General features: G+C 37.4%; 2 protein-coding genes and 1 long non-coding RNA gene across 8 annotated transcripts in view; 1 reads left to right on the top strand and 2 right to left on the bottom strand.

The window, feature by feature from the left end:
* Window positions 1–6,292: 6,292 nt before the first annotated feature.
* On the top strand, window positions 6,293–9,533 carry LOC130100306 (T-cell leukemia homeobox protein 3). The gene is made up of 3 exons (XM_056265706.1): window positions 6,293–6,879; window positions 8,004–8,238; window positions 9,329–9,533. The coding sequence occupies exons 1-3, from the start codon at window positions 6,489–6,491 to the stop codon at window positions 9,531–9,533; spliced, it is 831 nt and encodes a 276-aa protein (XP_056121681.1). The 5' UTR covers window positions 6,293–6,488.
* The window catches only part of kcnip1a (Kv channel interacting protein 1 a), a 70,989-nt gene continuing 55,466 nt past the window's right edge, over window positions 9,478–25,000 (bottom strand). For 4 of the 6 annotated variants that reach the window (XM_056265708.1, XM_056265707.1, XM_056265709.1 and 1 more), the window contains 7 exons: window positions 20,488–20,612; window positions 20,313–20,382; window positions 18,486–18,556; window positions 18,231–18,338; window positions 17,021–17,125; window positions 13,948–14,010; window positions 12,400–12,540 (listed from right to left, as the gene is read on the bottom strand). In XM_056265708.1, coding sequence (XP_056121683.1) covers window positions 12,493–12,540; window positions 13,948–14,010; window positions 17,021–17,125; window positions 18,231–18,338; window positions 18,486–18,556; window positions 20,313–20,382; window positions 20,488–20,612 — 590 coding nt within the window. In that variant the 3' untranslated portion in view covers window positions 12,400–12,492. Of the gene's footprint in view, window positions 9,564–12,399; window positions 12,541–13,947; window positions 14,011–17,020; window positions 17,126–18,230; window positions 18,339–18,485; window positions 18,557–20,312; window positions 20,383–20,487; window positions 20,613–23,258; window positions 23,377–25,000 lie in introns of those variants that run through there. The other 2 variants (XM_056265712.1, XM_056265711.1) reach the window with 2 other exon arrangements.
* On the bottom strand, window positions 9,986–10,231 carry LOC130100308 (uncharacterized). Its single transcript, XR_008808849.1, has 2 exons — window positions 10,140–10,231; window positions 9,986–10,097 (listed from the first exon to the last, which is right to left on the bottom strand). It is a non-coding gene; the product is annotated as an uncharacterized LOC130100308 (long non-coding RNA).

Below are 25,000 nucleotides of genomic sequence, written 5' to 3'. Positions count from 1 at the left end.
ATATTTAGCATTGCACATACATAGGCCTACTATTTAATAAACAGTATGCAATGAAAAATATTTCAGTTTGCCTTTTTAGTTCGTTTTTTTGTGTAATGATGATGAGACGATGAAATTTTGAAATTGTGCTTTATATTCCATATTTTCAAGCATAAACTTGTTTAATAAAGGTGTTCATTAGTATTCACTAAGTTAGTTGCATTGCCGCACTTGTATTGGTTTTTCAGTCTCGGCATCTTATGACAGTCCTGTGAGCAACAATAGGAGCTTTTCATCGTCCACTGAAACATTTTCACAAAGATGTTCCTCTTCTTCTAAGCATCTCTCCCCTGATTATCTTCATTAGCCGTGCATTCTTCCTCAAACGCATGCATGCATACTCTCTTTTCTTCTCCTTTGTTCTGTTCATTTTCTTTCTGTTCAGCGCTGCACAAACCAGCCGAGCGCTCAACCATCACAGACCAGATGCCTGTCCTCCGTCGCTCTATATCCATCCGTCTGTATTCTGTCTGCCTCTCGTTTCTCAGATCAGTGCTAAAGCCCTCAAGGTGTCGGAAGCAATGTGAAGTCAATCATTGTCTTTAAAAACATCGGGTGTTGTGTTACATCAGAATAACTGGTTCCTGATCGGCTCCGTTTGTAAATTCCTTGGGTTATTTCTCAGGATTTTTAATTAAAAAAAATAATCAATAGGTCTTACCTCACATCAGACACACACACACACGCATGAAGCATGCGACTCATAGTTGAAACGAGTCCAGTTTGTCTTTTGCAGGAGGGATTAATGAAGAAGCAGACTCTGAAAATGACGTCCTTCCTCAAACTGATGGCCTTTAATTCCATTATTGACATGTATTCTTCACGATCTGTAGAGAGAAAGAGAGTGACAGAAGATAGAGACTGACAGAAATAGTTCTTTCTTCATTTGTACACACCTCAAAGAAAGTGCAAACTTTCTGAAAAGTGCATTTCAAAGATGAAAAGCTGCAACAATCATTATAACAAGCCCTCAGTTGTGTTATATAAAAAGTTCAACCCTTAAATTAATAGTTTCAAACCCAAAAGTGAATCAAACTCACACTGTTCAAAACCAATATGACTTTCTTTCTTACCTGAAATGAGTGATCAGGCAATGTCAACAAAAGAAAACAGGACACTATATGTGTGAGGAACAGGCAAATATAATACCCTTTAATTTATGCATATATGCACATTCAAACCAAACTCGGATGCAAATGGGCCTAAACTACAAAATTTAGTTCATAAACAATCCAATTCAGGCAGTAAAATCATCTAAGGAAAGAAATAAAAACCTCTTTCGGGCTCATCACATGATTCAAGGATTTCCAGTTTTTACAAGCTCAAATCTATCAGAAACATCAGTCATGTCTGTCTCAACAGCTGTGTGCAGACATATTAATACATTTTAAAAAGCCCTCTGGTGTTTCAATCAACTGTCTGATCCATGCATCATAATTTCGCCCTAATACAAATCTGAATGCTGGAAATAAATCCATATTTGGAAACGTTCATTTCAGAGAAACAATGAAATCTGTGGGAGATGAATATATCGGATGGTTATAGAGATTTACGCAGCCTGAGGACGAGTCCTGTACGAGGATATTCAGCCGTCCCGCACTCTAAAATTACTTTGATGGGATTTTGGGGATTGTGTGTATTTATTTACCTATGCAGGCTATATATACTGTCCCTGAATTTACTGTCAAACTGACTTGTTTTGCAGAGGAATTAAGCTTATTGTTTTACCTTATGATCATGTGGCAAAAACTTTCAATGTTTGTCCAACATCCCATAGCTTTGTTTGGAGAATGCATAAATACAGCAACCCCAAAAGTAGCCTACCTGAAAAAAAAAAGTATAAAAATGAATGACTTTCATTGCATTAAATGACATCAAAGCTGCATTTAGTTTAAAGGTGTAACTTTTGGCCCTCTAGCGGTTAAAAAACCAAACTGCATGCATTTTGCGGAACAACATTGTTTAGGTTGTCCTTCTGCGTGACTGTGCAGATGAATATGACCCTTTAACAATGCTTTACAATGAACTCTGTTGGAATGTCAACCTTACTCGCTCGTTGTGACAACTAACTTATGCCACTCCCACACCAAACACGCGTCAAAGTAGCCGTGTCATGACAAATCCAGTCGTCCCTCGAAATCGGTCTCAGTTAATGATTATGCTAGGTAGCCTACGAACAATATTAATTTAAAATATGTATAGGTTACTATAGTGGATAATAAAACAAATCGAACGTTTCTTTTACTTGATGAATGTTAATTAATTATATTATTAAGATAATAATAGCCTATGGCAAGTGCAAATGCGTGTATAAACTAAGCTATCAGGCTAATCGGGTATCTGTATGCTATGCTAGTACACAAGCTAACTAATACTGACGTCAATGGTCATCATAGGCTATGATCAACATAGGCTACAGCATTTATCATAACATGACTTTGTAGGAATTGTAAAGAGACTGCATTTTTTTAGTAATATAATGGGGTCCTCCTCACAGAGACCCGATTTTGAGGAGGACCACATTGAGCAACTTTTCTCTATTTACAGATATGACGATACACGCACGGGTGAATGACATATGTATGATATGATATGTATACAAAATTTCCCGCGAAAACCGTCCTGTCAGGTCTAAAATATAAACACTTATAATAGGCTGGAATCAGGGTAAGTTAAGACAAAAACACGTTTTTGGAAGAAGTATTGATGATGTATTGACTATTTAAATTTAGTTAATTTTGAATAAAAAAAAGTTACATAGCGTAGGCCTACCTTTAAAGAAAGATGCACAGCACAATAGTGTTGAAATTGACAATAATCATTGCAACATGATGTGTGTGAACTTGAAAAGAAGTGACATATCAGGCAGTTTTAAGTGTCCTGAACCTGTGAGAGCACGCGCTTAACTCAAACCAGGGCTTTTAAAGTCCCTCCTCATTAACTGAGCTAATGTTACTGCATCATATCAAAGCATTGAATGTGACTTATAATCGATGCTTTAGTCTCAGTGTGAGAGGAAACAGATGTTCAACAACACCAGCGAGTTCACGGGCTATTACTTTACATTTAATAGGCTTTATTTAATATTTAATGGGGTGACAGAGGATGGGAATTATAACGGGCCAAATGTCATTTGCGGTGTCAATTTGGCTTCAGGGCTGATGTGAGGATGGAGTTTTTCCAGTGTGGCCTTTAAACTCGTGAGATCTTCATATTGCCTCAGTCTGTCTGCGGTGCTTCAGCACAGATCATAATAAAAACATAGTAGGTGTTTTTAAATGCTCTATTACTTACCGGCGTCAATTCATATTCCTGCACCACTGCTTCTCCCAAAGTCTCTTATTTATTATTGAAAAGCACATACGACCCTTATATCACTTAATTCTACTTTGCTGCTTTATATCTCTGTTTCTCTGTGTTCTTCAGATGCGCGCGCGTGACAGGTCTCGCTCTGTGCTGAAGTTGGGAAATTGATAACGCGCCGGAGACGCGCAATAAAAACGACGCCCGAGGGCGCGACACCCGGATCCCCTATTATGCAAATACGGGGTAATTTTAAAGACAAATCGTTGGCTTTTATTCCCCTATATTTCTGTTTTATACGTCTCGGTTTCTCCGGAGAATAAAGCATTTAATGTGTCGAGCCCAATGATGGATCTGACCTTCAATCATTCCAGCGAAAGGAGGGGCTTTATTTGAAGAGAAGAAAACAAAACGCAACAATATTACTATAAACTTTTATGCACACAAATGATGAAAAATATCGGCATTGAAAATATGAAAGTTGAGGGCACGATAATAGCGGAGCAAATGTACAGTTATAGGCTACAAAAATACATAAAATTAACCCAATATTGGTTTACAATATTTTAGAAAAACATTTGTCCTCTGAAAATTGTTTACAAGTTTTTCAGAAATTGATGAATCTAACATGAATAAAAATATAAGAACTTGGCACGTGTTCTAAACTATATTTAAGATTTCACATTTTATCAACCCATACATTCTTATTTGCCTTTGACTGATATAGGCTAATGTTACTTTTGTATTTGGACATAATTTCACATTTTTGGCAATTAAAAATAATTTCATAATTAGATACGCACAGATTAAGAACAGTTTAACAGTAAAACAACAAGTAAATATAATCTATTATAATAATAATAATAATAATAACGACATTTATGAGAGGGAGTTAATTACATTGTTGGAGCAATTAGAAAAACAGTATCCTTCTTCAATCAAGAGAGAGAGAGAGAGAGAGAGAGAGAGAGAGAGAGAGAGAGAGAGAGAGAGAGAGAGAGAGAGAGAGAGAGAGAGAGAGAGGTCCATTATGGTCCGAATTACAGTCACCAAAAACAATTATATGTGAGTGCATGGCCACAGATACACAGCGAATAATTGCTCGATAAATGTTTGACAAAAAGGAAACTGAAGGAGAAGCAAATGTCACATAATTATATGTTATTATCACGCGTCTAACAGTAAACAGGCCAAATTTGTCGCCGCGTGCACATATGGCACGGAAACGCGCCAGAAGCACGTTAAGGGGAGTCAAGCGTTTCTGCCAGAAATGTCTGAATACATTCATGAGGTGGTTTTTAAAAAATCATTCATGTGTCAACGATAAACTAACAGCCGTCAAAAGCTCAGTGGCGGTGTCACATTTTTAGACACCGTGTCCATTTCACTGAAAACTGGTCTGGAAGAGCAAATTACGCGCATAAATGTTTTGCTGCTGGTGCACCTCAGGTCACAAATTCCATTCTTGTTGATTTTGGGGGGTTATTAATGATAAGGCTGATTTTACAGAGCAAATAAACTAGATGCTAAACTTTAAAACTATTAAACATTATTTCCACATTATTTCCACATACCTAAAGCGACTGAAGTGAATTAGGGCCTATAGCAGGTGTCAAATGCAACAGAACACATAACCTTTATGAACCCAATACAAGCATAAACGGATGTCAATTTAAAAGAGATGTAGGAGTGCACAATTTATGACATCTAAATTGGATTGCGTTTTTTTACATATATAAATCTCCTCCGAAATACAAATATATCCATGCATTCATCAATGCATTAAAATAATTACAAAGCAAATAACATTCACCTTGAATTTAGAGGGGGGAAAAATCACCAATAAAACAGAAAGTAGGCCTAAGTCTAGTAATTTGTTCTCGATGGTTAAAGAGCCAGTGCAGAGGGTTCCGGGGCCGATTATGTCCATTTCACCTGCTTCTAAACTGCATTACTGACTTAATCTTCACGGCTCTTTCATTGCGCGTGTCCTGCCCACAGCCTGCCCACGGCAAACACTCCATTTCCCGGCGCGAGGACACGAATTTGCCCATCAATTTAAAAGGCTTTGCGCGCTCACGCACACACAAACAGCAGAGCTCAGCCAGTGCGCGCGGCGGTCCGGCACAGAACTTCTCATATTTGATGATGGATATTGTTTGGGTGACATTTAGGTAATAAAATCGAATTGGTCTGTTGCGAAATGTTGCGGGATAGTTTTACTGAATGAAATTACGCGCAACTGAGAGCATTTGGCTGCACGTGCAGGGTTCGAACATTAATCAACGCATGGCACAAATCAATGCTACATCTGAGCAGCGGGACTGTGTTTAGCGATGACGAACTCCGAGCTCGTGTTTAACACAGACATTCTCCGATTTCCGCCGAGCGATCGATCGATAACGCAATGAATCCTTCACGTTTATCTCAGTGAATCCCTTCTGGAGAAAAACACCCACTTTTAACTGACAGGACAAGAAAGGAGATTGCAAGATTTTGCAATCATTTGCAATGTTTTCATTAACAGAATATAAGATTGGTTGTTTTGAGAATCCTCAAATATATGCTTAGATTTTTTTTAAACTGCTAAATTAAACCTGAACTTAACATTAACCTAAAGCTATTCTTTGCACACGCTGTTATTTCCTTCTGAAAATACAAATCTATAGTTGATTCATTTTGATTGCATCACTGCAAAGTAAATTCAAAGTTTGTGCGTAAAAATGTCCTAATGCAATTCCACATAATGAGAGACCTCTGTAAATAAATTAGCAGCAACATCTTTCAGCCTCAATAAATGCGCATTTCAGAAATTGGTGTGATGACATGATTGAATAGCATAATGAGGCTCTAGTTCACGTTCCTAAATGTCAACCAATAGACAGAGATAATGACGGCTCGGTCCAGTCGACCAATGAAAACTTGAGCTGAAGAGTTTCGCACGCGCGGCGGAGCGGAAACTCGACAGTTTGACGCGCGGCGCATCGGTGGCGAGACCTGTCAGAGTTCAAACGAGGAATTAGAGAAACGAGGAACGTCATCTGAGACCATGGACAAGACTAAAACTAAGTTACAATTATTTTCGCCGCACCTAACGTGATTTCGTTCGTTTTAATCCGCCATAATCTGCTGCGCAACTGGGAATTATGGAGCGCGCGGAGCTCAACGAGCCAAAGCCGCCATCCAAAGCTAACCAGGAACCCATCCGATTCGGGATCGACCAGATTCTGGGCTCTCTGGACCCGGAGAGCAGCCGTGGAAACACTGTGGATAACAGCCGCTTGAGAAGCCCAACCAGGGCGAGCGTTGCGCCTCATGTCTCCATACCCGTCTCTCTCTCCGGAGTCCCGGGCTCGCTGGAGGACTGCGGGCGGGTGTACGGGGTGAGCGGCTCTCTGGTGCCCGGTGGAGTGATTCGGGTCCCGGCGCACAGACCTCTGGCTGCCGCGGTGCCGCAGGCGATGTTGAGCGCGGCACCGGCGCTGTGTTTCCCCTGGATGGACAATAACCGCAGGTTCCCTAAAGACAGACTGCCAGGTAAAAGATACACATCTCTGAGTCTGATGATGCTGGGATTGATCCACACGCTTCACTGATCTCTCTGCTGGACCTGCGCAGTTGTTTCAGGAAAACAATTCAGGAAAAAAGCTTTCCCCTCCAAAATTACAACAAGCTTTTCACTATAAATCACCCTGAAAATATATGACATTGATTGCAATAATAACCACACTGTTTTATTTCAACGGGTATAGCCTACAATAAATCAAATGTCAATTATAACGATAATTTAAATAAATAAGCATATAAAATGCAGAATAATTTATTTTCTTAAACGCACACATGCAAAAAAATAAAGAGCAATAAAAAATATTCAAAACCAAAAATTGGTTTGATTGGTTGCTGTAATATGTTTATTGTTAATCCAGAATATTAATTGATTTGGCCCAAAAGTATATTTAGGCTGTGTCAAAAATTCTTCAATTAAGTTAATATACGAAAGCAGTTTTAGTTAAGATAGTTAAGGTTAAATACACACTTAAAAAAAATAAGCTGAATTAAGTTTGATAAGTTATGCATAACGGGGATAAATGCTATTTGAAGTAAAACGTTATTTCTGTGCCCGAATAATATAAATAATAATAATACAGGAGCAATAGTGCACTTTTGAGATGCACGATGTTTTGAGCAAATTAATCAACATTAATACGCACTTCAGAAATAGCTGCACTATTTTCTCTTCATAAACTACTGATTTTATCATTTTTAATAACCCTGAAAATTATAAACAGGTGTTTTGTTTCAAACATACGTATAAGTTTCAGGGATTCCACGTTTAAATTATTTTTTGACAAAATTATTTTAGTCATTGCACGTGATGACCTCCGTGATCGGGACCATATTGTGGTGCTCGTGCATGTGTAACCGCTGTTTTGGGAAGGAAAAATGATAGGCTAATCAAAGGTGCACACAAATCATCTTTCTCAATATTGTTTCGTTAACTATAGGTTTAGTAGCCTATGTATAACGAACAAATAGTCAGAGTCAACCAGATAATTTCAGAGAGCATGGGTTAATAATCACCTATAATAATTGCATTATCAGAGTTTGTTTTTAGTAGAATCTAAATGAAAATAACATGATAAATGACACTTTTCCCGCAGCTCTCATTCCGTTCACCGTGACCCGGCGGATCGGTCACCCGTATCAGAACCGAACTCCCCCGAAACGGAAAAAGCCCCGCACGTCGTTCTCTCGCGTGCAGATCTGCGAGCTGGAGAAGCGCTTCCACAGGCAGAAGTATCTCGCGTCCGCGGAGCGCGCGTGCCTCGCCAAGAGCCTGAAGATGACGGACGCGCAGGTCAAGACCTGGTTCCAGAACCGCAGGACCAAGTGGAGGTGAGACTGGAGGAGTGCAGAGCAACACACAGCACGCTTTAGCAGCTCGTCGCTAATAACATCGTGTTTTAGTTGTTGAATCCTTGCTGGGAAATGTAGAAGTCCACCATGTACGAACATTTAGAATTAAGACGTTACACCTTTTTCATGTAATTTAGTTTAAATTTCAATTATTTTTTATTAGTATTCGATTAGGATTAAATCATTAAGAATAATTCTTTGAAATATTAAAAGGACATTCACCGGAGAATCTTTTTTGTTGTTGTTGTTGTGCTCCTCGGTCACTTTTGTGGCACGTGCCATGTGAACATAACAAAACAAATCATGGACATGTTTCGAAAGTTAAATAGAAATGCCGTTAGCACTTTATGGTAACACTTTATTTGACAGTGTCCTTGTTACATACTTACTACTTACCATAGTAATAACAGTAAAATATGCATAACTACAACTAACCCTACCACATAAGTACATGTGTTAATTAATACTCAGTACCTCAATATATAATTACACTGTAACAATGACACCTTAAAATAAAGTGTAACCCCTTATATTAACCAGTACTTTCTCAGGTAAGTACACTGTAAGTGCATATACTGTAAATTAGAGTGCAGCCGAAATGCCATATAGAAATAAACGGGAAATGAAAACTTCAAATCAGCCAGGATGCAGAGGAGAAAAAAGCGCACAGCAATGAAGGAGTTAATAATTAAAAATGACCATAAATATTGCATAAATATTACTTAGTACCATAAAAGTCCCTCAAAATATGTAAAAAAAAACTTTTTTTTAAGGTGTAATTGTTAGTGTAGTACATTTAAGTACTGAGCAATAATAATTAACTACATGTACTTACTATAGGGTTAGGGTTTGGTTTAGGGTTAGTTGCATGTGTTACCAAAAATATTATTGAGCAAAATTATATAACATTGATTTTACTGGGGGGGGAAATGTTTTACATTTGAGATGTTCTGACACTTTGACCCTAAAACGGCTAATTGTTACATCACATTAAAAAATTCGTATAGAATTGTATCAATTGTCTGAATGATTTGGATTTATATACATTTTGCATCTTCAAAATCTCTAGAAGGCAAACAGCTGAGGAAAGAGAGGCGGGACGTCAGCAAGCCAATCGGATGCTGCTTCAGCTTCAGGCCGACGCCCTCCAGAAGTCCATGAGCGAATCAGTGTCGTCGGATCCTCTGTGTGTTCATAACTCCTCCCTCTACGCCCTCCAGAACCTGCAGCCTTGGGCCCAGGAGAGAGCTGGGAAAACCACAACACTGGCTTAAATCCCTCCGGATCCCTCACTGTCCTGCACACTGAGAAGGGAAAGAGGAGGAAACACTGTATCTGAAAATTCATAAGGCTTTTTGACCGGCTATTTTATAAGTGAGGAGCATTTGTGAATCTCAAAGCTCATTTTGTGGGAAAGTGAACTATCCCTGTGATTGTTATGGACACTGAGCAAACGCGTTCCCAGAAGATGCTGCCTTGGGAGGGGAAAAAAAGGTGAAACATTCCCAGAAACTAACTGGCAATCGACCTGAATCACAGCTCTGTAAATATATGAACTGTTCAAATGATGATGTCTGTGAGAAAGTCTAAAAAATATTGTACTGTATTGTAATTATTCTGTGCTATTATGGTGACGATGCATTACCGCATAATGTTTGTCGTTGTTGATGACGTGTTTGGACCCGGAAAAGCAATGGTGTGTAAATATAACACTGAACAATCAGCATTATGCATCGAAAATTTTATTGTTAAACAGTTTATACATCATTTCAACAAGAGGATATTTAAGCTTCCCGTCTCCTCAATCTGTCTGTCTGATTGAGCGTCTGTCTGTCTCTCTGTCACCCGTCTCATGGGGAATAACCGGCTCTGTCCGGCACATGGAGCGCGTTCAGCTTTATATACACACTGCCGCTTCTAATCCGGGTGTACAAGCCCACTTTGCAGAGTGTAAAATATACAATGAGTGTAATAAATCTGTATATTTTAAACTCATCACGCTGTACCGGCACAGTGATTGTTCAAAAACACACCATAATACGATCAAATGATCAGAAATGATAATAAAAAAGCATTACTAAGGTTATCAGAGAGTCTGCCAGGAATGTTTGTGACCGTGAAAAACACAGGTTTAACTTTCAACACTTTGGTTTCAGTTTCCTGGCACTAACGGATTTGTTCACATTTTTAAGAGCTACTTTAATGAAATCTCAATTATATCTCATATTTTCTCTTTATATATATAAATTCTTATGCATTTAAATTTATATATAAATATTATATATATATACAGTATTTATTTAAAATAGAAATCTTGTGTAACAATAATACACTACTGTTCCAGTCGTTTCTTTTTCTTTCTTTTTTTGAAAGAAATTCATTCTTTTATTCGTCAAGGATGTGTTAAATTGATTCAAAGTGATAGTAAAGATTTAAATTGTTAGAAAAGATTTCTTTTTTGAATAAATGTGGCTCTTTTTGACTGTTTATTTATCAATGAATCCAGAAAATGGTATCACAGGTTAAAAAAAATAATAATATTAAGCAGTTTCCAACATTGATAATAAATCCTCATATTATTCATGATTTCTGAAGGATCATGTGACACTGAAGACTGGAGTAATGATGCTGATAATTCAGCTTTGATCACAGAGATAAATTATATTTTAAAGTTGTAAAGTTATAAATTAAAATTCTAATAATATTAAACAATATTACTGTTTTTTTTCCCCGAGACTTCTTTTAAAATCATTAAAAATAGTAATGTTTCCAAACTATGACCGGTACTGTGTATATAATGCCGGCTTTAAATCGGGTCCCGCCAAGTCAAGTCCCCTTCATTTATACAGCGCTTTTAACAATATAGATTGTTTCAAAGCGGCTGTACAGTGATGATAGTGAATTACAGTAACAGAGATTGGTTGGCTTTACAGCAGCTCTAGAATAAAGTTATTGTCCAGCTAAAGTTAGTTTTGTCGTCCCTACATGTTTTTAATATTCAGTTTTGCTCAGATATACATCAGCTAGATTACAAAGTAAAATGTATTTTGAATGCTGTTCATGAGTTTAAACATCATGTCTGTCAGGACTAATCAATCACAGTTATATTAATTAATTTATTTCATTATTATGCTTTTTTTCTTGCTCTCTCTTCACAGTAAGGTGGCATCATGGCTGTATAAAACAGTACTAAGTTTTGGCAATTCACAGCTTTCACTCAGTAAATAAAAAAAAAGAGTTTTTTATATAAATAGAAGTTAAACACACCAACAAATATAGTGACTGCTAAAGTTTGCTATGGCACCTGTCAATCAAAATCTTCATTGCCAACTGCACAAAGCCAATTAGTCATATTTCACCCCAAAAGAAAAAGAAAAATAAGAAATTTGCATATTTAAATAAATGAGGATACTGGGGTGAAATGTGACCTGGGCATGATGTCGTGATTCTGACGGACAAACAGACCAATCAGAAAGCAGATCTTCCAGTAGGCGGAGCTAAGCCAACAGAGACGGGTACAAGTGATGAGACTATCAGAAATAATGGACATGAACACACACATCAGATCGAGCAGTGATGATCAGACACGGGGTGACACGATGCACGAGCATGAATACTGTCAAAAACACTGCCGTTAATGTCGGGACGGGTCACAGACTTCTGCAGAAAGCCAGTTAAAGACTGGTCGGTTCATAAGAAAACCACTGAGACACTGGTTATACTACTGGATTAGAACATATCTAGCTAAATGACGGACATCTTTTGGAGAATCATCAGATCACAGGTCGAGTGTATCAGATGTTACACACCCAAAATCCACCATGGACAACTGGTTAAAAAGCTCAAACATCAGTGACATATTTTCAAATCAAAATGGGAAGAGTTTATGGGGTTTTACAGGACCACTTGGAAACCCGCTGGGCCTTTGTGAACACGGCTTTGACACACAATTACTCACATGCTCTTTTAACTACTTCCTTTTTTAGGTTATAGACATAATTCTCACATCTGCAACAGAACGAGGTCAAACACCGGGGGTTCAAAAAAGACCTGTCGGTTTTCCGGCACGTGAAGCATTGAGCCGCTGTCTGACATCTGTCACACTTCCAGAATTACCGTGTTGATGGGGTAAAAGTTATTTCTAACAGAAAACTGGTCAGATTCAAGAGTTCATTGGTTTCTTTCTCTGACTAATTTCCCTTTTCCGCCCTTCATCCTCCTCTTCCTCTGGCTCTATATCACATTCTCAAAGAGCTGCAATGATCGCATGATGTTTTCATCCTGAAGAGACAAAATATGAACAGAAGAAAGAGAAAGAAAGAACAATTTCATGAGAGACGGCTAAAGAAATACGAGGAAGAGACAGAGAGGAAGGAACACAAACACATTGCAAAAGGCAAAGGCAAAAGAAGAGAAAGTCTGTCTTTAGACTATCTAGTGAAACAAACAAACAGCCAATCAGAGGAGAAGCAGCGTCTGAGTGACATGTGAAACAGCCAATCAGACGAGAAGCAGCGTCTGAGTGACATGTGAAACAGCCAATCAGAGGTCAGTGGGGTTTTTTTTTAAGAAAGTGTGTCGCCATAAAACAACTGGTGGTGCTGTGATGTAACGAATGAAAAGTAGCAAAATAATACAAAAATATAAAACTAAGAATTCATTTTGGGAAGATAAAAACTGTAAATGTCTGGTGAAAACATCTCTAACATAAAAGCATCTTCACCACTTTGACAAAAACTTGAGTTAGTCAGGAGTGGCCTATTCAACTAAAGTATTGAAATAAAAGTTTTTTTCAAAACTGTAATAACCCTGCCACAAAAGATTTTATAAACTTAAATAGGGCTGGATGGTACGAATGGACTATTTATTTATAATTTTTATTTTATTAATACTTCTTATAATAAGTTATATTTATTTTATGCAAGTAATTTAATTAACTAATACAAAAAAATATTTAAAACAATAATAATAATAAAAGAAGGAAATAAAAATAAATAAGGGGATAATAAAAATATATAAAAATGTTAATTAAATAACTAAATATAAAAATAAATAATCAATCAATCCATAGATTTATTTGCATGACTATCAGTGGCCAGTGAAATTAAATAATTGACAAAGCAACATAAAAATAAATGATTCATGACTAAGCAACATGGAATAATGTCCCAAATAAGCAAAAGGAAGAGTCTGTTATTTGTTGTTACTCATGTAGAGGATTTTTAGTTTTTTGCTACTTTAATATAGAATTGAACCGCTGTCAGTACTCACTCGCTGACACTAGAGGACCCTGCTTACATTTAAGAGAGGAAGAAAGTGACAGCTATGATTGGAACGGATACTTGTGCACTGCTTCCTGCACACTATATTCTGTATTCTTTAAAAAAATATATAGTATGCAACTAAAGAAATGCTACACAGTTTCATAGTTATGTTTAATGCAGCGAGAGGCGTCCAATGATAATCTTAGAAATACATTTTTTAAAGACATTTAAAATGTCTTCACTTTCAATAGTCTGATCTAATAACGAGTGAAGAAAAAGATGTTAAAAGCAACAGTGCTTTGCATTGTGGGTCACAGTATTCAATGCACTGTGCTCTGCTTGTATACCGCACATTTTTTGCAGATGGACGAGTCATTCGGTTATTCTATGCATACTAATTTTGTATGCTATTGTGAACAGGTACCTCTTGACAGGAGAGGATAAACTCATCAAGAGTGACGACTCCATCTCTGTTCTTGTCCATTTTCTGCAAGAGAGAGAGAGAGAGAGAGAGAGAGAGAGTTTTTTTTTGTTTTAATAGCAAACTTTATTCAATCATTATATCAAAATAATAAATATTACACCAATTTCAAATCCACACAAGTTAAAAAAATAACTCCTCCTCCACAACCGTACAAAAAATAGAATCGTAACACCACTGTAATTTAAAAGTTTCTATATCATTCATTGCTTTATAGTACTTAAAGTCCACAACAATTCTTGACTTGATAAAAGCTTTAAATAAGGTTTTAATCTCCTGACCACCCCTATTTTCTATTCTGTTCTTCCTTGTTCTATTTATTATTGCAGTTATTAATGCAGTTATTAGTGAGAGAGAGAGAGAGAGAGAGAGAGAGAGAGAGAGAGAGAGAGAGAGAGAGAGAGAGAGAGAGATTAAAGGAGAACTCCGCCGCAAAATGAACCTTTGGTCTAATAAAACATTGGTACCTAGTCAACCGTTCTCTGAGATTTGTTTTCATGATAATCGAGTGTAAAGAGTTTTATCTCTAAAAACTGTTTAGCGTATAACGCTAGTAATGGGGGCATATAATAAGTAAAAAGAAATCGCTAGTTAATACCACTAACAAGACTCAAAATAGCCCCACACGAACACAGTAACATAATGAGTGTCCCTACATGCAAAACGAAGCATTGAGAACTGTGTAAGTGTACAGACCGTTTAATAAGAAGATATTTTATGAAGACAGTCCACTTCGTGTATACAGACAGGAGCCATCTTTGGAAAACAGTCTTGACTAATCAAACCACGAACGACGTGCTAAGTGAGCTGAACTGTATGAAGTTCAGTGAACTTCTGAACTGTATGAATGGCGTTCGTGGTTTGATTAGTCGAGTCTGTTTTCCAAAGATGGCTCCTGTCTGTATACACGAAGTGGACTGTCTTCATAAAATATCTTCTTATTAAACGGTCTGTACACTTACACAGTTCTCAATGCTTCATTTTGCATGTAGGGACACTCATTATGTTACTGTGTTCGTGTGGGGCTATTTTGAGCCTTGTTAGTGGTATAAACTAGCGATTTCTTTTTACTTATTATATGCCCCCATTACTAGCGTTATACGCTAAACAGTTTTTAGAGATAAAACTCTTTACATTCGATTATCATGAAAACAAATCTCAGATAACGGTTGACAAGGTACCAATGTTTTATTAGACCAAAGGTTCATTTTGCGCCGGAGTTCTCCTTTAAGCGTGTGTGAATTACCAGAGTCTGTTCATCTCTACTAATAGTGAAACTGTAAGTTGATCTGCTTCAAGAACAGCACTGTTATTTCCTCGCTAGAGAGAAAAGTCATGTAGCTTTTAAGATGCTAAACTATTCCACTGATAAAATCATCAGAGCAGCGCGTGTGTGTCCGTACTGTACAGGTGAAAAAGTTCATTTATTTCAGTAATTCAACTTAAAAGGTGAAATATTATATAGACTCATTACATGCAAAGTAGGGGTGTAACGGTTCACAAAATTCCCGGTTCGGTTCGATACGATACACTTGTGTCACGGTTCGGTTCGGTTCGGTACGTTTCCGATAGGGGCAAATAGAAAGAAATGCCAGAGAAATTTTAATGATATTTTTATTAAATCTAACATCGTAAAGTATGATATTTTTTAACTTTAAGCAATGATGGAGCTATACTTGACTTTTCTTAGGAGCTGATAAAACAAAACCGCTCCTTGGACAAAATGAAATGTATTATTGTAGTAGCTAGTTATAAACGAAGGTTTATTTTAGTTCAGATTAACATTTGAGGGCAGCAATTGTATTCATAATGTCAAAATAAAACCGACGTGATGTTACTTGAAAGCATTATAGCCGACTGTTCCTGCCACACTCCCATGGTTACAGTTAGTAGTGTTACTACAGTAAACCCATGGTGATGTTGCTGATCTGTGGACACTGGATAGCTCATTCATGGCTCAATGTTTCTTCCTGGTTTCCACGTCAGCGCTGTTTGATCCGTTAATAACGGAGACATGTGAATGTTTCTCACTAGATCTCACAGCGATGTTATTACTTCAGTGGCGAACTCAAATGCTTTCTTTACTGGACTCCGCTGTGTAGTAACAGTGCTGATGATGAAGATCGGCTCGCGCTGCATTGGTCCAAACTGATAAACGGTCCGTCAACCACACAATAACGAGTGGTTTCGTTCCGCTTACATTACATTTGCCATTTGATGTTGGGAAATGTTGTGGTCACGCCAGCGTTTATTACATTATGAGTGCGCTTGCCACACGTGACGCGCCTACATTTGAAATAACTAAATTTTGGCCGGCAGGAAAAATGGTCCAACGAACGGTTCAATACGAATACGTGTATCGTTACACCCCTAATGCAAAGTGAGATATTTCAAGCCTTTATTTGTTATAATTTTGATAATTATGGATTACAGATATGAAAACCTTTTCACAATATTCTAATTTTGAATTTGGGGTTTTCATAAGCTGTAATCCATAATCATCAACATTATAACAAATAAAGGCTTGGAATATCTCACTTTGCATGTAATGCGTCTATATAATATATTAGTTTCACCTTTTAAGTTGAATTACTGAAATAAATGAACTTTTGCACGATATTCTAATTTTTCGAGTTTCACCTGTGTGTGTGTGTGTGTGTGTGTTTGAGCGGTAGAGAGTATGTGCTTTCTGTACATAATAAAATGTAATTTTGTGGCAAAAAAACATTGAACTAATTTGTCGTTTTTATCCTATTGTTTACTATATTTATTTGATTGGTCAGTGTCGTTGTGGGTTTTGTATCCTTTGCTGTTGTCGGCTGTAAAGACCTTTGAAATAACTGAAGTCATTTGGCGGAGTGATATGAAACTGTAATGCGGTCAAGACTTGCTGGAACTACTTTAGCCGTGAGTTTCCCTGAAAATAACTGCACATCGTTCATCAACCAATCAGATTCAAGCATTCAGCAGTCCCACAGTATGTGATAATGTTTAAGGTGCACTATCAGGGTCTGACCTGGAAGAAAGCATCCACGTGCTGTTTGGTGGTGTCGGTCTTCAGAGCGGGATACGTGAAGCGGCCCATCATGTCATATATGGCTTTCACTATATCGGTCATCTCCTAGAAACAAAAAACAAATTCATTTATTATTCTAAAAACCTTCCGATGTGTTCTTTCAGTGTTTAAATAATTGTACTATTGTGCTAAAATGTGGAAAATAGTCGAATAGAATGAATAGATGTGTCCAAACTCTTGACTACAGTATTTTAGGTTACATAAGTTGCACTCTTGAGAGGAAAAAAAAACACAGATAAGTCCCATTTTATTATGACATTCAGAAGTGCACAAAATAATGTTTACATAAAACACTGATAACATGCATTTCAGTTTCTGTCACTCAACAACAAATCCTTTAAATTTAACCCTATAAAGCCTGATGGATCATATTTGACGTGCACATTTCTAAGGCCTCAACATGATCAAAACTGAAAAACCTGTCGCACACACACTCCTCCAGTCCTTCTGTCGTCTGAATGATAGTTTAAACAACTTTAGCAATTAAAAGTCTTTTAGTGTAATTGTACAAACGTCCTCCTCAGCTCGTGCTTCACGTGTCTTTCTGCTGTGAAATCTGCACTGATTTTTATTAAGTAAACATAAAAAATTACTTTCTATTGTTAGTGATATTTCAAGATGAGCACTTTCTGTAGGTTTACTTAATTATCCATACGTCATTTTTAGAAAAATCATGTTAAAATGTGAGCATTAAATATGATCATCAGGTTTATTTGTTCATCTCTCAATCATCATTGTATTGCATTATATGTTTTAAAACTACAGAGCATTGATCATTTGAATATCATCTTACTAAAGACATATTATTGTCAGATATAGAGCGGCGACTGATATTCATATGCATTTTATGTATCTAGTCTTCTATACTGTCATAAAGATCTCATTGATTTACATTACAAGCATCAGAATTTCATCTTACTTTTTGTCCATATAAATATCAGCATAAACAAATATCGACATCAAACTTAAATGAATTTAAATCAAAACTGAAACTACCAGCGTGTGGGAAATCAACTGTTTTGCGTGACGGACTTGCTTTATATACTGTTACTTTGGAATATAAGTCACAAAACATTACAGATGATTTAAAAAAAAAAACATGACTTATACTATTCCAGAAAATACGGTAGAAGTGTATGATCAAACACACCTCTTTATTAATGTAACCATCTTTGTTAATGTCGTACAGGTTGAAGGTCCACTGTAACTTCTCTGTTGTTGTTCCTCTCAACAAGATGGACAGAGCCGTTACAAAGTCCTGACGAAGAGAAAGAAACAATGGGCCGATAGGAGGGATTTCTCATTAACGACACAAACGAAAACGCCGTGCTGACACAGAAATGAAAATAACAAATAGAAGAAACGAAGTTGGTGAAGAACATGAATGAATAGAGGGAAATTTCACCTCAAATTTGATTGATCCGCTTTGGGAAGAGTCAAAGGCGTTGAACAGGTAATGTGCGTATGTGCTGGCGTCTGCAGAGAGAATACACACACACACACACACACACACACACACACACAGAGAGAGAGAGAGAGAGAGAGAGAGAGAGAGAGAGAGAGAGAGAGAGAGAGAGAGAGAGAGAGAGAGAGAGAGAGAGAGAGAGAGAGAGAGAGAGAGAGAGAGAGAGAGAGAGAGAGAGAGAGAATCAGCAGGGTTTTTAAAACAAATGTAAGACTTTTCTGAGACCTTTATGGGGTCTACCGCATTTTGATAGAGCAATATCTATATATTAATATATTAACAGTAAAATGACTGATTTAAACAACATTACAGTTCAAAAAAACTAAGTTTTATATAATAATACTGTAAACCTCACATTTCAGCCTTTAAACCGTCCCCAAATTTAAGGCCTTTAGAAATTATAATGAACTTATTGTATATTATTTAAGACTTTTTGGCCACGTTTACACCTGGTATTAATAAGATGCCTTTTGGTTGATCGGGTCACAAGTGGACGACACTAAATACAGACGTAAACGGGGTCTAAAACGTTTTGAGCTTGTCCACTTTCGTCCACTTCCAGAGGGAGTTGAAAACACATTCGACCGGATTGTTTTCGCAGTGTAAACGCTCATGTGGTCGAATGTGTTCAAACAGCCACTAAAGACCGTCTGTTCTCCACATACTAATGCTTAAACATTATGGGAAACGCTCTAGCCAGACGGGATTTACACTTTGTCGACTGGAGACCAAAGTTTGGTTAGAAGATGGAAAACATCCCAAGCACAATGTTCTCTCATCATCCCTGATGTCTAACACACACTCACAGCGTTCGGCTGGTGTTGAGGCTGTCAGAGCAGAAGCTAAAGCTGATGTTCTCTGTGTGTTTCTCTGTGTCTCCGGTCGTGTTCATGTGTAAATTGCGTGAGCTTATTTCATCCATTAGATGGACAGATCTGAAAAAGCCCATAGATTTACCCGCCCATAGACACTCCCCTCGAAGTGGTTGAAAGTGGACAGAAGAGACGGATTAAAACACCAGGTGTAAACGGGAATGTGACCCTCGTCTACTTGTGATCCGATCGACCAAAACGCATCTTAATACCAGGTGTAAACAAGGCTTTTAAGACCTAAAATTGACATTTTTATGAACCCTGAACACACATTAACACATGAGTATGTTTTTTATAGTAAGCTAAGGAAATGTATCTCTACCAGGGTTATCATCGTTAACTAAAACGCTAATGCAACAAGGTTCCATTTGTTAACATTAGGTCATTTACATTAGTTAAACTAATATAGAAGTACAAATAGTAGGGAAGCATGCGATTTCAGATGCAGCAACTCTTTATGAAAGAGTCATTGAATCATTCCTTAGACAACGATTCATTCAAAAACGTGGATTCATTGAGTAACAAAACATCAGAGACGTGCAATGATTATGGTGGATTCGTTTGGAACAATTTTCATTGTTAATATTCTGCATCTAAAATGGAAGTCACGTAATATTAACTTCTTGTTTGTTGAACTATTGTATAAAATCGATATGCAATCGTGCTGATATTCGGGAAAACCGCACTCTTGCTCGTGTGGTATTGCTTAACTAGATATAATCCTTTCTAAATGCTAAAAACCAGACCTCACACAGAGAAATTTTTTGCCCCGTATATTACATTTAGGGGGATTTTATAATTATTTTGGTGGCATTTTTGCCCCCGTTCATTCCTGGCCCGTCTCAAGTGAAACGGATGAAAGAAATGGAGAGATGAACTGCAAACACACACTGACCCCCGTGAGGAAAGAACTGCGAGTAGATCTGTTTGAACGTCTCCTCGTTGACCACGCCACTGGGACATTCCTGAGAAACAAAGGGGAAAATGTGTGTAAATTTGATTGTCACAGCAGTCCATCAGGAAAACACATCTACGTGTGAGTGTGTGTGTGTGTGTGTGAGCTTGCATACGTTTTTAAAGCCTCTGTACAGCACTTGCAGCTCTTTCCTGTTGAAGTTTGATTGAGCCTCCAGCAGGTCCAAAGCCTCTGGACGATGACACACCACAGACAGCTCCAGATCATCACACACCCTATCTACACACACACACAGATTAAAACATGGACAATAAAACATGTGCAATCCATTATATTTCCTTGGCATATGATGCATTTAACAGTGAAACAGCATATACAAATAAAATAAAGTAAATTAAATCAATTACATGGTTAAACATTTAAAAAAAATATATATATATACTCTTTTACATAAAATCATGTTAATAATACATGCAATATACAGTGTAAATACCTCAGAAAAATAATATGTAAAATAACAGTACCATGTAATTTAGTTACCTATTAAAAAATATATTTTTACAGATCCATGAAATATACAAATAAACATACAAAAATAGACAAACATCCAATACTTCATCTATTTTACCTCTGCATCTTACTGTTTAGTATTTTGATTGACATATATTACCGATCATAAGTTTGGGGTCAGTAAGATCTTCTTTTTTTTTTAAAGTATTTAATACTTGCATTGAGCAAGTATGCATTAAATTGATCAAAATATACAGTAAAGACATTAATAATGTTACAAAAGATTTATATTATATAAACAGATTTATAAAGATTTATAAACAGCACAACTGTTTTCAACATTGATAATAATTATAAATTTTTTTGAGCAGCAAATCATCATATTATTATGATTTCTGAAGGATCATGTGACACTGAAGACTGAAGTAATGATGCTGAAAATTCAGCTTTGATCACAGGAATAAATTACACTTTAATATATATTCACATAGAAAACAGTGATTTTAAATTGTAATAATATATTAATATACAACTGTTTTTACATAAATTTTTGATCAAATATGCAGCCTTGGTGAGCAGAAGAGACTTATTTGATCAACATTAGAACATCTTCGCGACACCGCCCTCTCGAATGCTAGTGTAATGCTAATGCTACAGCGAAATAACACACAGCGAGAGATCTCTGAATCATGTGGTTTCAGAAGCAGAGGAACTCCCATGTGTGTTAAAGATGACGACACCGCAGCAAAACACACGTTTGACATTCACAGCATTCGAAAAGATCACTTCCTTTACATTTATTCATTCATTTAGCAGAGGCAATGACATCATCAATGGGAGACATCACAAGCAATTTGGCCTTTCAAAATGTCTTTCAGTATGTTTACCTATGTATTTTTATTTTATTTAAAAACAAAAAACATTTTTGTTACTTGAAATAAAACGATAACAGAAGTTAAATCATATATATATATATATATATATATATATATATATATATTAACGTATTTCAGCTAGTTGCCAAGCCAACATTACATTTCTCATATTAATTTAGCTAAACTTGATGTAATAAAATAGTAACAAGAATAAAAAGAGTCACAACAATCAAAGCTCAACTGAACTAAAGTGAGAAAAACAAACAGACATACAGTTTGAAATATGAATATGATCTTTCTGGCATGTTGATCATCATACATAAGGACGGACACAGGATGTGTGTGTGTGTGTGTGTGTGTCCTGGTCCCCTCAAAGATGGCAATATCCGAAATCCTTGTCCTTGTGGGGAAATATTTTGGTCCCCATAAGGAAACGTTTATTAATCATAGAGAATGAGTTTTTTTGAAAATGTAAAAATGCAGAAAGTTGTGTGTGATGAGTAGGTTTAGGAGTAGGGTTAGTGTGTGTGTGTGTGTGTGTGTGTGTGTGTGATGAGTAGGTTTAGGGGTAGGGTTAGTGTGTGTGTGTGTGTGTGTGTGTGTGTGTGTGATGAGTAGGTTTAGGGGTAGGGTTAGTGTGTGTGTGATGGGTAGGTTTAGGGGTAGGGTTAGTGTGTGTGTGTGTGTGTGTGTGTGTGTGTGATGAGTAGGTTTAGGGGTAGGGTTAGTGTGTGTGTGTGTGTGTGTAAGGGGAGAGAATATACAGTGTTTATACAGTATAAACACCATTGTGTCTATGGAAAGTCCCATAAAACATGAAACACAACGTGTGTGTGTGTGTGTGTGTTAAAGCACTGAAGGACACACACAGGTGAGGTCAAAGGTCATGTGCCTGAGGCTCTCACTGCTGTTCAATGTCATTTAGCAGTGTCATATTACAGTACTGCACTCTCTCTAACACACACACACACACACACACAAATACACAATTCTGCAAGAACACACACAGCTTAAAAAAAGTATTTGTCATTCTAAATAAGGTTATTGGAGTACATCTCTCTACTTCAAAATTCATGTTTATTTCAATGCGTTACTTGCCATTTCTTTGTAATTATTTGTGAAATTGACTGACAAATTCTGAGTGAAAATTGTTTCTACACCAATTTTGTTTCAGTGATTAAGCACTGAAATTAATTTCCAAAAACTATATAGAATTTTTTTAATTTACATAATCTGTAAATAAAACAAATCCTGCAACATTTTTTTTTTTTTCAGTGCAAGTCTAAAGCATTTTCCCGGTTTGCTATAAACATGATTATGATGAACGTTTCTCTCTTTTGAAATTCCTTTTTTCCACAGAAGAATTACAGTGTGAATAATGCGACTTTCTGGCAGAGGTTAAAAATCTGATTCAGCAAATATCAAACGTGGCACACATTCATTATCAGACGTCTGTTTGAATCACATTAAGCCCGAAGACACATCTGATAAAACTGTCGATCTCCCTGGATGTCATGAGTGAGATGTGTGTGAGACTCACCCTCAGTGCTGATGAGTCCGAGTGTGTGCAGGAGTTTCAGAGCTCCACACAGCAGCAGAACTATAGCTAAAGTTTGCAGTCCCTCTCCCTCTCCTTCCTCCATCACTCCTGATTCCCTGCGCTATTGCCTTAATATTCCTGTTTTACTCTCGCTTTCATTACAGTCTCTTTCTGTACTCGCTGAGTGCGCAGCATCCACCTTTATATTCACCTCTCTCTCTCTCTCTCTCTCTCTCTCTCTCTCTCTCTCTCTCTCTCTCTCTCTCTCTCTCTCTCTCTCCTCTTTGACATCTAATTCTTTGTTTCCCAGTTTGTACTCTTTCTTTCTCTCTCTCTCTCTCTCTCTGTGTGTGTGTGTGTGTGTGTGTGTGTTAGAAATACTCACTATGCCATCTATCAAATGTTCATTGTGCTGGAACATCAGAGTTGAGCAAAATACAGAACTTACCCCTTTCAAATCATGATTATGAATATGAATTGAACATCAAACAAGATGTTAATGGACTTTACATACTTACAATTCAAAGAAAGCACACAAAAGTAGTACAACACAGATAACTACACATTCATTTTGACTGTTTATGCCATTCCCTGACATTTTGAGTAAGACTGCATGTCTAAAACATTCTGAACTCAATATCAAAACAATTTGCACATAAATATATGTTTGTAATTTAGTGGCATGCCAGCTACTATTGCTATGTCTTCACGGTGAAAAACGGGTATAAATGTAGCAAAATATGGGACGGACGGAATGATGGATGAAATGATGGACAGAATAAATGGATGGAATGGTGGATGGATGGAATGGTGGATGGATGGACGGAATGATGGAGGGAATGGATGGATGGATAGAATGATGGATGGATGGACGGAATGAATGGATGGACGGAATGAATGGATGGACGGAATGGTGGATGGATGGAATGTTGGGTGGACTGATGGACGGAATGGATGTATGGAATGGATGGATAGAGTGTTGGGTGGAATAATAGATGGAATGGATGGATGGAATGGTGGATGGAATGTTGGGTGGAATGATTGACGGAATGGATGTATGGATGGATAGAGTGTTGGGTGGAATAATGGATGGAATGGATGGATGGAATGGTGGATGGAATGTTGGGTGGAATGGTGGACGGAATGTTGGGTGGAATGGTGGACGGAATGGTGGATGGATGGAATGGATGGATGGATGGAATGTTGGGTGGAATGATGGACGGAATGGATGGATATGATGGATGGATGGAATGGATGGATGGAATGTTGGGTGGAATGATGGATGGATGGATGGAATGATGGACAGAATGCTGGATGGATGGATGGATGGACGGAATGATGGAATATTGGGTGGAATGATGGATGGATGGATGGAATGATGGACAGAATGGTGGATGGATGGATGGACGGAATGATGGTATGGGTGGAATGATGGATGGATGGATGGATGGACGGAATGATGGTATGGGTGGAATGATGGATGGATGGATGGATGGAATGATGGACAGACTGGTGGATGGATGGATGGATGGACGGAATGATGGAATGTTGGGTGGAATGATGGATGGATGGACGGAATGATGGAATGTTGGGTGGAATGATGGACGGAATGGTGGATGGATGGATGGAATGATGGACAGAATGCTGGATGGATGGATGGATGGACGGAATGATGGAATATTGGGTGGAATGATGGATGGATGGATGGAATGATGGACAGAATGGTGGATGGATGGATGGAC

Source organism: Rhinichthys klamathensis, unplaced genomic scaffold (genome assembly GCF_029890125.1).
Source record: "Rhinichthys klamathensis goyatoka isolate OS25496 unplaced genomic scaffold, OSU_Roscu_1.1 h1tg000238l_1, whole genome shotgun sequence".
NCBI lineage: Eukaryota > Metazoa > Chordata > Actinopteri > Cypriniformes > Leuciscidae > Rhinichthys > Rhinichthys klamathensis.
Note: the sequence above shows the minus strand (reverse complement) of the source record. Positions and strands in the feature narration are given on the sequence as shown.